General features: G+C 54.5%; 5 protein-coding genes across 5 annotated transcripts; 2 read left to right on the plus strand and 3 right to left on the minus strand.

Annotated features, from left to right (window-relative positions):
* Nucleotides 1–471: 471 nt before the first annotated feature.
* AYO20_00111 (hypothetical protein) lies at nucleotides 472–1,201 on the plus strand (the record flags this gene model as incomplete). The annotated part of the gene is made up of 2 exons (XM_022638422.1): nucleotides 472–754; nucleotides 807–1,201. The coding sequence occupies 2 exons, from the start codon at nucleotides 472–474 to the stop codon at nucleotides 1,199–1,201; spliced, it is 678 nt and encodes a 225-aa protein (XP_022505387.1).
* A 110-nt stretch (nucleotides 1,202–1,311) lies between these two features.
* Nucleotides 1,312–5,296, minus strand: AYO20_00112 (hypothetical protein; the record flags this gene model as incomplete). The annotated part of the gene is made up of 9 exons (XM_022638423.1): nucleotides 1,312–1,456; nucleotides 1,512–2,776; nucleotides 2,825–2,942; nucleotides 2,995–3,236; nucleotides 3,405–3,684; nucleotides 3,780–3,987; nucleotides 4,067–4,482; nucleotides 4,653–4,779; nucleotides 4,885–5,296. The coding sequence occupies 9 exons, from the start codon at nucleotides 5,294–5,296 to the stop codon at nucleotides 1,312–1,314; spliced, it is 3,213 nt and encodes a 1,070-aa protein (XP_022505388.1).
* A 2,722-nt stretch (nucleotides 5,297–8,018) lies between these two features.
* Nucleotides 8,019–9,935, plus strand: AYO20_00113 (hypothetical protein; the record flags this gene model as incomplete). Its single annotated transcript, XM_022638424.1, has 1 exon — nucleotides 8,019–9,935. The coding sequence occupies one exon, from the start codon at nucleotides 8,019–8,021 to the stop codon at nucleotides 9,933–9,935; it is 1,917 nt and encodes a 638-aa protein (XP_022505389.1).
* Nucleotides 9,936–10,101: 166 nt separating this feature from the next.
* On the minus strand, nucleotides 10,102–11,754 carry AYO20_00114 (ribosome biogenesis ATPase; the record flags this gene model as incomplete). Its single annotated transcript, XM_022638425.1, has 1 exon — nucleotides 10,102–11,754. One exon carries the CDS (start codon nucleotides 11,752–11,754, stop codon nucleotides 10,102–10,104), a length of 1,653 nt encoding a protein of 550 aa, XP_022505390.1.
* Nucleotides 11,755–12,004: 250 nt separating this feature from the next.
* Nucleotides 12,005–13,288, minus strand: AYO20_00115 (hypothetical protein; the record flags this gene model as incomplete). Its single annotated transcript, XM_022638426.1, has 1 exon — nucleotides 12,005–13,288. One exon carries the CDS (start codon nucleotides 13,286–13,288, stop codon nucleotides 12,005–12,007), a length of 1,284 nt encoding a protein of 427 aa, XP_022505391.1.
* Between the last annotated feature and the right edge of the window lie 838 nt (nucleotides 13,289–14,126).

Here is a 14,126-nt window from a genome sequence, read left to right on the forward strand (position 1 = left end):
GCTAAAGGGGGCATTTTCAGCCTCATCGGGCCCACCAGATAGACAGACAGACACACAGACAGACAGCTCCGTACGGCATCGCCACGGTTGGGCAGCAGAACCTGCATGCAGGGCGACACAGAATTTTCCGCAGAGGTAACACACACGCATGGCTGTGAAACCGTCATGATGTACGACCAGGCAGTCGGCGAATAAGACCGTGGCATCAACATATACATGCGTTGTACCCGTCCTTGCATGCCTTTGCGGATGTGGGTGTGTTGCACAGCTTTTGACACGTATTTTACTTTCTCGTACTCCATGCTACAAGCAAGCCCCCACCCCCCAAATGACCAACTCCTCCAGGCCCGTGAGCATTGCATATCCATTAGAGAGTGCAGGGCGGTCGTCGTTATGTAAAAGGAGAGACTCTGTTCCATCCTGAAATGTTCTGAGCTGGGCTAACTTGGATCTTTTGGAGAAAATAGAATCATGGCGAAAGAAATGAGGCTCCATCAGGCTGCCGTCGACCTGGATAAAGTCTTGACAGAGAACGGGATCGGATATGGGTGTTTCGGGGGCTGGGCCATCAATGCGATTGGTTACGATCGTGGCACAAAGGACATTGACTGCCTCGTGGGCGCCGAAAAGGACGACATCGCCCGCATTTTCTCGGATAAGGCCGGTTGGCATCGAATTCCTGGTCAGAGAGAAGACTACATCGCTTTTCTCGTAGGAGACAAGACGGAAAATGTCCTGGTGGAGATGTTTCCCGGTAAGCTTGGAGTTTCCAAAGTCGTCCCATGTCACCGACTAAGGACGATAAGCAACCACCAAAGCTTCGGTGGGCACCGAGGCCATCAAGTCCATGATGCAGACCATTGCAATTCGAGAAGTCCCGGTTCGAGGTTACTCAATGCGCGTGTTGGAAATCGTGTACATTTTCAAGGGAAAGGTCAACGCCGCAGCAAACCGGTCCAAAGTCTCCGACTGCAGCGACATCGAGTACTTGCACGCTCATTTCGAGTCGAATCTCCGAGAGCACGTGCATGAGCTCAGTGTTCAGGACGTTGGCAAGGCGATCAAGAGGTACCCTTCGTTGTCCAAGGTGTTTAGCAATCTTGGTATCGATGTCAAAGAGGCAGTCGAACAAGCAGGAAGCCTCGAGATCACCTCCATGCATCCTCCTCCTTTCCTTTGTCAAAAGGCCTTGTTGGAATAGTGGCTAGCGTATGGCTTATACGTCGACCGACCTTGTCACCAGGAATTCCCTTTGACTCTGTCTCCAGCGACGGGACAAAAGTCTCTTCGGCCAGATCTCATTTTGCGCCTTCAGCTGATGCGGGACTTGCGGGACTTGCGGGACCCCTCGTTGATTGCTGCAGACGGTGGTGTCACGATACACAAACTGGGTGGACCAGTGTGTGTGACCGAATATCCAGCATCGAATGCTTCTGGCGCCGGGCCAACGAGGAACCTGGGAAGTGAGGACATCGGAACAAAACGCACAATTCCAAGGGTTGGACACATACTTCGGGTCGCATGTATTTTTGAGGGCTGGAGCATGGTGCGTCACAACAAGTAGCTGGCTTTCCGGATTCGCTTGCGCAACGTCCTGTACGCATGTTCTGAGCCATTCCGTATCTCGGTAGTGTTCTGCATTGTGGCTTTCCACAGTCCAGTCGCCGATGTGGCTGAAATCCGCAACTTTCATTCTGACCCACAACTCGGACTCGCTTGGTATAGAGGTGTGCAACGTGCATCCGAGGATGGTTATTCTTCGATTCAGGTGGAACATGGTTCTGTTCAAAACCGTCAGTTTGCCCCCTAGACATGGCTCTTGCTCCAACGACCGGGCCGCTTCGAGCCCTTCCTGTCTAAGGATGCCATAGAATTCGTGGTTTCCAAGGACGATAAAAACCCGCCAAAACCGGTGACATTGTACGCTGAGAAACTCCAGGTATTTGCCATAGTCCTTGAGACGGCCAATATCGCCTGCCAGGACTAAATACGGCGACACTCGAGGGATCTCAAAGTCGTAAGTTTGCTGGCTCTCCAGATGAAGATCTGACATGTATTGAAATGATACCGAGTGTTTATGGGGTGCCAGGCGAGATATTGTGCTTCGGAAAAGGGCGAGGTCGAATAAGCAAGCCCGTTGAAAAGCTGATTTCCAAGATCGACCATTTCGGCTGCTTTTTTCCCGGTCGTGAAGCGGCTCTTGAGTACCTGGGATCTTCATCAATTCTCGTTCATCTTGACAGAGATAATCGCTCTCCAAAAATAGATTTTGACGTTGTGGCCTGGTTCCTATCACGCCGAGAACGTATTTCAGCTCTTCTTCTCGACCCTGGTCGAGATGCGTGTTGCACCAGGCTTCACTTAACACCATTCCATCAACAAGTTGCTCCACGCAGACAGCACAGTAGATGTCTTGCGTTTCACAAAACCTCCTCAGCAGTCCCTGCAAGAGCGATGACAGACGAGGGACAGGGATCCTGGATAGCTCGGAGATATCGGTGGAGAAGTTGAACTCGTTGCTAAGGAAAGGACGAGCTGTACCATATGCAGAGCGGTCAACTATTGAACGCTTCAGCGGCTGAAGGTAGAAATGCGTGTCAGGAAAGATGACAAGAGTCAGGTAGTCTTCTTCAATAAATGCTTCAAAGCGAGGATATGGCTTCTTCCAGTCAGGGTGTTGATCGGTCCATGCTGTGCGTACGAAAACATCGGTGTGAGCATTGATCAGTCTGGTGGCAGCATCTAGCTGCGAATGCGGGACACAAATACCCAGGGTCTAGTATAATAAGTCAGGCTTCTTTTGTTTCTGTCACACAAGACTCACATTGAGAATCCGAGGCACATTGTAGTAATTCAACGCAACTTCTTCGACAACGCAAAATACAATCTTCTCACGAGCCAAGGCAGCCCACACGGCCGCTATGACTTGAGATACGATCATGCTAAGTAGACGTCGAACCACGCACACATTCCTTCTTGTCCTGAACCACGGACATTTGGTGAATGGAAGGCAATGTTACGTCGATTCTCGCTTCGCTGGGGATCTCGACAGTCTCGAGTTGTCTTTGATAGACTCGGTAGAGAGCACTCGACAGGTGCACGCAGAAATGGTCGCAGGCCTGGCGGACGATGGAGCTGGTAGAGTTATAGAAGAGAGCAAGGGGGGACAAGGGGAGTTGTCTCAGATTCTCAGACTCAGTGTTGCCAAGCGCAAACCCTGATTGGTCCTCTTGGCGCTGGAACACGGACCAATGATATATCACAGAGTGTCGTCATTGCCAAGTAATCGTTCCGGGCCGAACCTTTTCATGTTCTCCATCAAAAGCAATGCGGCCCTTTGCAATGCAAATGCGTCAAGCCAGACGACAGTCAACAATACTCAAGGGCCCGCGACAATCCCAGACTCTGTCCACCACCATCCCAGCCGCCTGCACGATCCTGTCAAATTCGGCCGGCGTCCTCTCCCGCCCGTTCGTCATCATCATCATGTTCAGGTCCATCATGTGCGCGGGCGCCATGGCCACGCCGTAATTAGCCAGCAACGGGGTCGGGGCTGGCCTGAATTTGTCCGTGGGGACCGTGGTGCGCATCAGTGTCTCGGCAATCAACACACGAGAGGTTGGAGTCATGGAGTCAGCCACTCGCGAGAGGATCGCGATTGCGTCGTCATCGGCCCAGTCGTGGCTGAGGGTGCATACGTACGAAATAAGTATATGTATCAGCTGCAAGAACGAGGAAATTGGCACAGAGTGAGAAAGTCCTCGGCGCTTTGTACTTACATGATATATCTCAACCAGTAGATCTCGGCGCCCACCACGGGGTTCTTCTCAAAAAAGTCATGCGGCGTTAGGTGGACTCTCCCTTCGGCAAGGGCAGAGTGATGTTTGGTTTTCCAAAGCGCAAGGCCTTGCTGAATCACATGTGGCTTATCTTGGACGACGAGGTTGAGATGGGCGTGGTGCGCGTGGAGTTGCATGCAGAATGAACCTGTCCGCCTCCATCAGCCACCAAGATACACACCTAAAACACCCGCGCACAGGACGGTGAAAATAAATGAGAAACCTACCAATCCCGCCACCAACATCCACGACCGTCGCGCCATTCGGCAGATCCTGCCAGGGGAAGTCCAACACGCAATACTTTTCAGTGCCTTTGCTTTGGCCGCTGATTGCGAGGTTGAAGAGATTCTTTTCCGGACGGGGCACCATCTTCTGGCCGGATAAGTGCGGTCTGGACGGTCCGTCCTGTCCATCACCGTCCCCCTGTCCCTCCTCGTCGTCTTCGAGGGGATGCCTCTGCCGACTCCGCGGCCGCCAATCCACCTCCGACTCAAGCACCGTTTCATTCATCCAGTCGAACAGGGACAGTTTCGTGCCGACGGCCTGCTGAAACGCCGTTTTCCGCGGGTCGTAGCTATTCCGAGTCGCAGGGTTCGCCAGGACTTGCGGCAGATACTCGCTGGCGGCGTACTGGAGCTGGCCCCTATATTAAAAGAACGATCAGGAACGGGGTCTAGGTCCGTGCATACCCGGGATGGCCCTCCTAGTCGCCCTGATGCCTTACCAATTGACCTCCCTTTTGAACTCCTTGTCATCCCCCCTCTTTTACGGTCTACGTAGCTACGAGCAAAGAGTGAAACTGAGAGGACTTACTTGATGAGGATATTTGCTTGAAACGCCGCGTCTTCAACAAGTGCGTGGGAGATGCGGTTGTTGGCGAACCGCCCATCCTCGACCTCTTCAAAGACATGGTGCGACGTCAATGTTCGCATGACTCGGCCTGTGGATGTACTTTTGTTCAGCGAGTCCTTTGTCGTCAATAGATTTGTCCTTCTCTGTCGGGGGTAGACAGAGGCGCAAGGCCCGGGGGGGGAGGGATACATACATAACTTCCCTTGCTCAAGGCCGGTCGTCCTCGCGAGGTCTTCGGCACTGACTCCCCGGGCCTCAGGCTCGTTGTGGCTCAGGGCGAGCAACTCGGCCACGCGATGATCCGCGACGACATGCAACGCTCGCGCGATGAGGTACGACATGGACAGGTTGAGCAGACGTGTGTGCGGGTCGAGCACGAGGCTCTCTATCGAGCCCAGCGCGGCGAGGATGGTCTTGACGGCGTCGTGCTCGGCATGCGATCCGGTGCTGGTATCGGGGACGGCAGTCTCGATACTGGCATCGACAACTCCATTGCCTGAAGACGACGATTCCCATTCACACGCGAGATTCTCCACCGCGGTGGCGAGGAGTGCCAACACCGCGCGGAGCTGCGCAGCAGACTTGCCAGGATTGAGGGGGGACATGTTTCAAGTACACCAGTTGGGACGAGTATCGCTCTGGCATGAAACACGGGTGATCCGATGCTACCTATGTACCTACCTACCTACCCAGTGATATCATGTATATGACGGCAGAGGGCGGTAGAGTGCGACTGACTGACTGACCGGCCCGCCGGTCTCAGCAGAGACCTTTTCGCACGGAAACGTCACTACGGGCCACGGCGCTCGCGCGAATATACCAGGGAGGAGTGTAGGCATGCAAGTTTGGAGGCGGGGAGCACTTGACTAACACCGACACCGACACCTAGACACTTCTACACCTGGTGCCTGGTGCCTGGTGCCTGGGGCCCTGTGCCTGGTACTCGTTTTGAGTGAACGCCTTGCATACCTAGAAAATACATACCTACTACTCGAGTCACGCGCACGAGTGGACACTGGTCCAGACACGCAATGCGAATGCCATGCAGACTCCGCCCTGGGTTCTGGACCGGAATCCAGATGGGGAAGATACGAATATCCGAGGATCGAGGACCGAGGACGAGCATGCATGCTCGATGCTGGGTAGATAGGCACCTACTGGATGGTCTTATTAGAGTGCGGGAACACCTTCCTCAAGGGGACTTGCCCAGGTACCTACTTACGAGTTATTTACGTACAGTACAGCATAGTATAGTATAGTATGATAGTATGATAGCATGCGAGTACAACAAGGGCGTACTTTGTAGAGAAGTAGCTCCGTCGACAAGCGCAATTACTCGTATACCACTTCACACGCTACCCAGCTTGCCTTGGCCATTATACACTACACACTAGCCATTAACAGCAGGTGCTTCATGTACCTCGTGCAGGGATGTACAGGTATCTACGAGTTAAAAGTGCTCGTGTGGTCGCGTGCTCGCGTGCTCGCACTCCGTGTACCGTTACCCACGTCCAAGGACCCGTCTCGCCGTATAGCCGTATACCCGCAAACCCGTATCGCCACCCACTGCACTATACTCCACTCCACCCCACAAGGCAGAAGATCAGGCGAGGCTCCTCCATTCCACATTCCTTCAATGATGTACTCGAGCTCGGCAAATCTCCTGTAAGCTGACGACCACCGACGACCCACGACGGGGCGACCCAGGATCCAATACCGAGGGACTTTTGATTGCCGGATCGGGGAATGCTGATGATCAACCAGTGACGAGTATCGAGTCACGATGGACGACTCAATAACTACTGGATGACTTTTTGATAGCCGCATCGGGGCTAGTGGTTGGATAGGGAGTTGACTGAGTGGGCTAGATAAGTAATCGACTGACAGAGTAGCTGGTTTGACGGACTGAGTGGCTAGCTGGGCGAGTAACCGTGGGGACGAGGTACCCAGGGCGAGCTATACTCGTTTATACCTTAGTAAGCAAGTAAACAGGGACAGTCTATGTAAAGCACTACGATGACGCATTTACCAGACTATATCCCTGAATAGATGGATTGCGAATCTTTGCGTATTGTGTAGTGTGTAGTGTGTGTTATGTCCTATGCATCGTGGGTGGAGAAAAAGCCACAGCCTCGTCCCGATCGGGTAACAATCACATACCGACTCGCCGAGTACATGTCCATTCTCGGAAATGTCTACCACCTCCGTACACGTACAAGGTACAAGGTACGATGTACAAGGTAGAGAAGATATAAAAGCCGCGCCTGTCGACCACGCGTGGTGATCCAGGCACCTACGCATCCCGGCAACTGGCAAACTAGCCCGCGACGCCCCATTCCCCGAGTCCCCCCACTCATACATACGAGTAAGGCCGATCAAGGCGCGCCATTGGCGCTGCTGGCTGCTGACTATTAGCTGCTGGGGCTATATATGTGGAGAGAGGGGCGGTCGACATCAAACGTGGGTTTCTCTCTCCAGAGTTACGAATGCTCCGTAGAGCTGATGGAAACATGGTCGAGTCGAAAAGGCCATGTCGGTCAAAATGCCTACCCAATATCGGCTCGCAGGAATATACATGCCGAGTAAACTTCGCTTGTCTCCACAAGAGCCAAAGAAAAGAGGGTCCCCGAAGCTTTGAACCATGCACGGCATCATCCAATTCAACCTGTGCGTCTCGTTTCGTCTCGTCTAGTTTCGCCTCGTCTCGTCTCCAGCATGTGCGCTCGCAGAAGATCCACCGTCTATTTGTCTGCATTGTCGAGGAAATGAACTCTGGTCGTGAACGACATCGCCCTTGTCGTCAGCTCCAGGAAGAGCGGTGAAACCTTCTGGACCGAGAGGACGTCCCAGGGAGTCGCCAACCAAAGCTAGCAGACAATGACCGATTGCGGTCGAACCAGGCCAGAAATCCATGTGACCTGGATGCCTGGGTAGTCGGCTATGACGGCGCTCCGATAACATCATGATTCTCAAGGCCATCGTGACGCTAGCACCGTTGTGTGTGTTCTGCTGCCTTTTGCAGCTCATTGGCTTCTCGCCTTCTTCAAGGCGTTTTGGGGTTACGTGAACGACGGGATCGAGTGTCGCATCACACGGTCATCGAGGTAGGGTAGGGTAGGGTAGGGTAGGGTAGGACCTGAAACCGGTGTTTCGATATCGCCTCTCCGACCAAAAGAAATGCGAGGTCAGGATCATCCCTCCGGGTTCATTCTACCATTTGCCCCTTTCTCACCCCTTTTCTCGTCTCTTTCTTTCTTTCTTCAAACGGCCTTTCTCTATTCTGTATTTTCCCACCGTTTCAACCACTCTCAGCTCCTGTCGTGCGCAATGGTACGTGTGGTGATTGTGGGCGCAGGCCCCTGCGGCCTCGTGGCCCTCAAAGAGATGGTCGAGAGCGGACACGAGGCGGTCCTGTTTGAGCGGTCGGGACGACTGGGCGGCGTGTTTGCCAGTGCAACGGCATACCCGAACCTGCACCTCACCATCAGCAACTGGGCCATGGCCTTCTCCGACTTCCCCGACCTGGCGAGGCTGCATTATTCCACGGCCCAAGAATACCTATCCTACCTCGACCAGTATGCCCGCCACTTCGACCTCGACCGGCATATCAGATACCACGCTGAAGTGCGCAGCGCCACCTTGGGAGAGGACGGGGTGTGGTCGTTGGAGGTCCAGATTCAAAGTTTGACGGACTCAGAGCAATTCACTCTGCGTGTGCAGGCCGACGCCCTCATCGTCGCCACCGGGTCGAATGGGCTCCCCAATACACCACCCGCGAGTCTGTCAGGGTTCACAGGCCGCATGATCCATTCGTCGCAGTACGATGAAGCCTTCAAGCAAGAGGTGGCGGCGAAGAAGATGAAAGTCTTGGTGGTGGGCGGCGGAGAAAGCGGTGCCGACGTGTCCGCCGAGCTGGGAGAACTGTCGCCTCATGTCACGGTGTGGCTTCGACGATCTGTCTGCGTCGGCCCTCGCTACCTCAACAAGAAGGACGAGATGGAACAGGTGGCCGCAAACATGACGGTCGATTTCCCCGCCAACAGCTTCCTCGAGGCCGCCACGACCAACCGCATGAGCGCCGCACAGAACGTGTTTGCGTACGGCGTCTTCCGCAGGCTGCTCTGGTGCACGCCCGTGCTGAACCGCACCCTCTCACACATGTCGCTGGCCAGCACCGCGAGTGCCCTTCTACGGAACGACCAAGCCACCTATGTCACCAAGAACCAGCGCATGTGCGAGGCGCTGCAAGCCGGCAAGATTGAGGTGCTGGTGGCGCCGACCGTCTCGACCCGCGGTCGCAGCTGTGAGTTTCACTCTTGTGCTGTTGTCGACGGCACATCGACGATGCAGCAGCGCGAGTTCGACGCCGTGGTTCTCTGCACCGGCTTCCGCCTCGAGTTCCCTTGGATCCGTCTGCCAGGAACCCAGAGCCTGTCGCCCAACCCTCGCGGGTGGTATCTGCACTGCTTCCCCGAGGGTCTGGGCCACTGTCTCTTCTTCGTGGGCTATGCTCGACCGCACCAGGGCGGCGTACCCGTCATGGCCGAGATGCTGAGTCGATACATCGCACAGCTGCTTCGGGGCGAGAGAGACCTGCCGCCCGATTACGCTGCTCGGGCCCAGCGAGACGCCACCGCCTCGCGCGCGTACTACTCCCTCAGCCCGGATCTGCACACGCTGGTCGACTACAACGCGTTCCTGGAGAGCGTGGCACGCCGCATCGGTTGCGAGCCGAGACTGCCCGCGGCCTGCGTGCTGCTGGCCAACCTACACATGGCGACGGTCCTGCTCATGGCTGTCCAGCTATGCTGCCCGACGTCCTCGCCTCCACCACTGCTGCTATCGTTGCCGCTGCTGCCGCTGGTGATGATCTGGGCGGCGTCAACGGCCGGGTTCTTCGTGCTCCACGACGGCCTGCTGATAAAGTGGTGGTTCTACCCACACTGGGCCGTGTGGTATCGCCGACGCGGGCCTGGCGCCAATCCCGCGTTGCTCGACGGCGTCCTGGCTCGCGTGAACCTGTGGAAATCGACCGCCATCACTCCCGGCTTTGTGCTGCTCGTCCTCTGGTCCATCCCGACGTACTATGCCCAGCGCATCCTCTCAATCCCCCTCTTCGCGGTCAATGCGGTCCTCACTGTCCTCGGGTATCGCCTCCCTGCCGCGTGGGTTCGTCCGCCTCGTCCAAAGCTCTTTGCCTTGCACGACTGCCCGTGGCGGCTGTCGGATCTCTACATGCCATAAACTGGCAGGAGTGGAACAGTTGTGGAGACCAAGTTTTGTTGTTCGAGTCCCTGTTGTACTCGTGAACTGATGAAATGGTGTCTCGATTATACAAGATAGTGTCGATTCAGAAGGAAAAGCGCGTCAAAACAGTCACACTCCAGTACCTGCGAGCAGTTCACTCCCATTACACACCGTGCACGTTCTTCCTTCTCAAATTCTCGAATGACAACCCCAGCATGATCGAGATCGGGATTCTCCTTTCGAGGGCTTGTCGAGCTTTCCCCCATTTGTCAATAGCGCCAGCATTCAACAGGACCTCCACCACCTCCCAACGGCCGAGTCTCGATGCCCTCTGGAGAGGAGTACCAAGTACGCGGCTCACGGCATTGATTTCTGCTCCAGCTTTCAACAGTATCTCTACCACTTCCGTGGAGCCACTCCTTGCGGCTTCGTGTAATGCAGTACTGTCACAAGATACAGCATTGACTTCTGCGCGAGCAGCCAACAGGACCTTAACCACCTCCCCATGGCCGGCTCTTGATGCCACCTGTAGAGGGGTACCACGGCCGAGGCTCACGGCATTGACATCTGCTCCAGCGCTCAACAGTATCTGTAGTACTTCCGTAGAGCGACCACTCTCCGCTGCTTCGTGTAATGCAGTACCGTCACAAGATACAGCATTGACTTCTGCGCCAGCACTCAAGAGCGACTTGACCACATCCTCATGGCCCGCTCGCACCGCAACCCATAGCGCAGACTCATCACCGTCGCGTCCAACGGCATTGGCATCTGCCCCAGCGTTGAGCAGTATTTGAACCGCTTCGTTGTCGCCTAGTTCTGACGCCCGCCCTAGCAGAGTCTCAAACCCATCCACCCAGCCATTCGGATCTGCCCCAGCCTCTAGGAGCATCTTCGTAATGTCTTTGTGCACCCCATTTCGAGTCATGCCTATTGCTCCTCGGAGTGCATCATCTAGCCCTCCTCTAGGCGGGTCAATATCGAGGAGCATTCTGACCACGCTCTTGTGGCCCTTTTCTGATGCTATCCTCAATGCCCTGTGGCGTCCAGCACTTACATCCGCGCCTGCATCGAGGAGCAACCGCACCAGCTTTTCATGACCATTCTCTGCTGCCACACCCAAGGCAAAAAGCGGCCGGGGTCCAATCAAGCTATTTATCAGATCTCGCCTGTCTTTAGTCGTCTCTTCAAGAGCCAGTAGCTCTAGTAGAACTCCATCAAGCCCGAAAAACGAGGCATAGAGAATTGGTAGAGCTGGGGACAGTGGCTCATGCACAAACTCATCATCCCAGATCGACATGGGACGTACTCCGTTTGCCTTATTCAACCTCATCCAGGTGCGGAGAGTGTCTGGTTGGCGAAACAAGCGCAATATCAGGCCGTTCAAGGAGGACATCGTATTTCCAGCGTTTCTGTAGTGGTCGCACCAACACTGAGCAGCTAAAAGAGATAAGGGAAACCTCGTGGTATCCGCCAAATTCAGCGACAGTCCGGGCTCCAAGAGGTACACCAGGTAAATCTGTGCAATCTCTGCGTTGGCAGGACCACTCTGCAATGCAAAAGTCGCTGCCTTTTGCTTCGTAATCCGATCAGATTCCAGGTACTCCTGAACAGAGAAGTGAGCCAGGCGAACAATTGGTGTCGCTCGGACATTGTTGTATCGCCGGTCCCTGGATGGCCGATGAACCTCCTCGAGTCTTATCTCGATCAGGCCCGGGCAAATAGTGCGAATGTCGTCTGCATCATGTAGCCGACGTCGACGATTCAGCCCTGCAGGCTCATTGAGGTCGACAGCAATTCCATCAATAAGCTCTGGCATTTCTAGAGGCCGGGTTGAGAAGCATAGTAGGGTTAGAATTCGCCGGGCGTCCTCCACGCAGTCTGCATCGATGTTACACAGCATTCGCTCGTATGTCGCATCCAAACCTCGTGGTAAGGAGCGGAGGCAGCGATCGAGGTGGTCTTCACTACCAGGACATCGCCTGAGAGACTCAAACTGGCATTCGACCCACCGGAATCTAACCAAGTCTGTTAACTGGAAGCTGATATTGTCACAGAAAGCGAGTCACTTACACGCCCTGAGCCCGATCAGTGAGCGCACTTTTGATTCGTCCATGATGCTGCTGCCACCTTCGGAGTTGCGGATCGACGTCAAGTTGGCTCGAGATAAAATCGCTGATATCTTGGTCAATTCCGGCATTCTTCATGATCAGCATTTGGTTTTGATCCGGGTTCAGTGCATCGCGAATGTCTGGTTCGTCTCGGCTAGTGACTAGAAGGTGCAATCCTGGCAGTGACCACTTTCTCATCTCCTGCAACGCATTCAAGACCCGGTCCCGTTGAGCGTACCGGGGACACTCGTCCAGAGCGTCCAGCAAGATATAAACATGATGAAATCTTCGTATCAGATCTCGGAGGTGCTCGAGTAAAGAGTTTGTCGGAGGGGTTGCAACCGTGGACGAAGTCCGTATGCGGTCGAGGAGTTCTGGACCGTTGGAAAGCTGACCGGAGAGCTGGAAGAGGAGAGCCCGTAGCATTGCAGACTCGTCTTGCTTAGAATCGTCGCTAAAAGTGAAGTAGAAAAAAGCAATGCCCACATTCACCATCGAGTGCTTCTGACGAAAGGTATGTTGAATGGCAGAGGCGCATAACAGCGACTTGCCACATCCCGCCGGACCATTCAGCCAGAGGAAAGATCCATCCTGCCTCAGCCATGTGGTAAAGAATGATCCATTGATGAACCACATGCCGGTGCCTGGGTGGCGCTTCGCGCACGCAGCATTGTGGTTGACACTCGCATCCGGGGCTTTGAGCCACTCGCGGACTGACGTTGAGAGCTGTGATGCACTCACATGCCTGAGGAGCAGTTTGAGGTCGGCGATGTCGTCTTGGGCCTTCTTTTGATCCTTGAGCTGGAGCACGTCCAGTGCCAGTGACAGATTATCCCGTATCTCGCCAATGTCTTCGTCCAGTTTCTGTAGCGTACTTTGGCGAAATGGGTAGGTCACTCGTCGACCTGCGACTTTAAGGGACCCCTTGATATCACCAGGAGAACTTCTGCTTAGTTTCGTGCACTCGTCTTGTAGTTCTCCAATAGCGTCTTCACACGTTTGAATGCACGACTCGATATTCTTGACGATGTCCTGCTCGTTCGGCTGAAATATCCGCTCTCGCAGCGCTGCCTCGAGGCTCCGGAATATCAGCAGGAGGCCTTCGACCTTTGTGGTAGTGCGAGCCACATCGGCATCTTGACCCTTGTAGGCAGTGTAGAACTCGAAGAGAGATTCGGTCACTTGCAACCCCAATGATAACAGCCCCGCGACTCCAGTGGCAATGGACAACGGGTCTGTCATTAAGTCTGCGCTTGACAAAGACAACGACACTGAATGAGAATGACAGAGAGCGAAGATGGAGAGATGGGAGAGAGGCGCAGGCGGGAGAAGAGAGCAATGCGGTGATGAGGCTGAAAAACACTGCCCCGCGTTGCTCGTCTAGGTCAACTGACCAGCCCATTTCAGCCTCATCCAATAGTGTCCTTGTAAAATGCCTTTGAGACATACGATGTACTCGGCATAATGCTATGCATGCTCACATATCCGTGCCCTGTAATCAAGTTATGCTCCGGATCTTGAATCTGAATGTCCATATTTGGCCAGGAGCTCCAGGGCCGTCACCCATTCTCTCGCCGTCAACATGGCTCTCGTTCCTCCCACTCGGCTTTTAGCAAGGTTCGACGACGATAATTTCCTCAGCGTCGAAGGGCAGTCCGGATAAACTCGACTGGGACGTCCACCCACAGCTCTGTGTGAGAAAAGAATCATTACTGAGTCCATGTAGCCGGGAACGCAGGAAGAAGCACACGGACGGCTCGCTCCGCGACCAAGGCACCCACTCGTCCCTGGGTGCCGCGCCCACCAGAAAAGCTTGGATTTTACATTGAGACACGCGGGGAAATTGACGGGGTTGCCGTTTCGCCGCCGCATTGCTGTGCTTTGCTCGTGGTGGTTGGCGACAAACGACGGGCCTAAAGAGGTATTGCGGAGATGGGTTGGACAATGGAAAACAGACTCTATTGCGAGTTATTACCATCTGATGGTTCATTTGGAATAGCCATTAGATCAGTGGCTCTTTGCTTCGTGGGCTCTAGCTTTGAATCCGACGTCAGATGGAAAGGACGAGAGTCAAAGAAGG

This window comes from Fonsecaea nubica, assembly GCF_001646965.1.
Source record: "Fonsecaea nubica strain CBS 269.64 chromosome Unknown Scaff1, whole genome shotgun sequence".
NCBI classification, from domain to species: Eukaryota; Fungi; Ascomycota; class Eurotiomycetes; order Chaetothyriales; family Herpotrichiellaceae; genus Fonsecaea; species Fonsecaea nubica.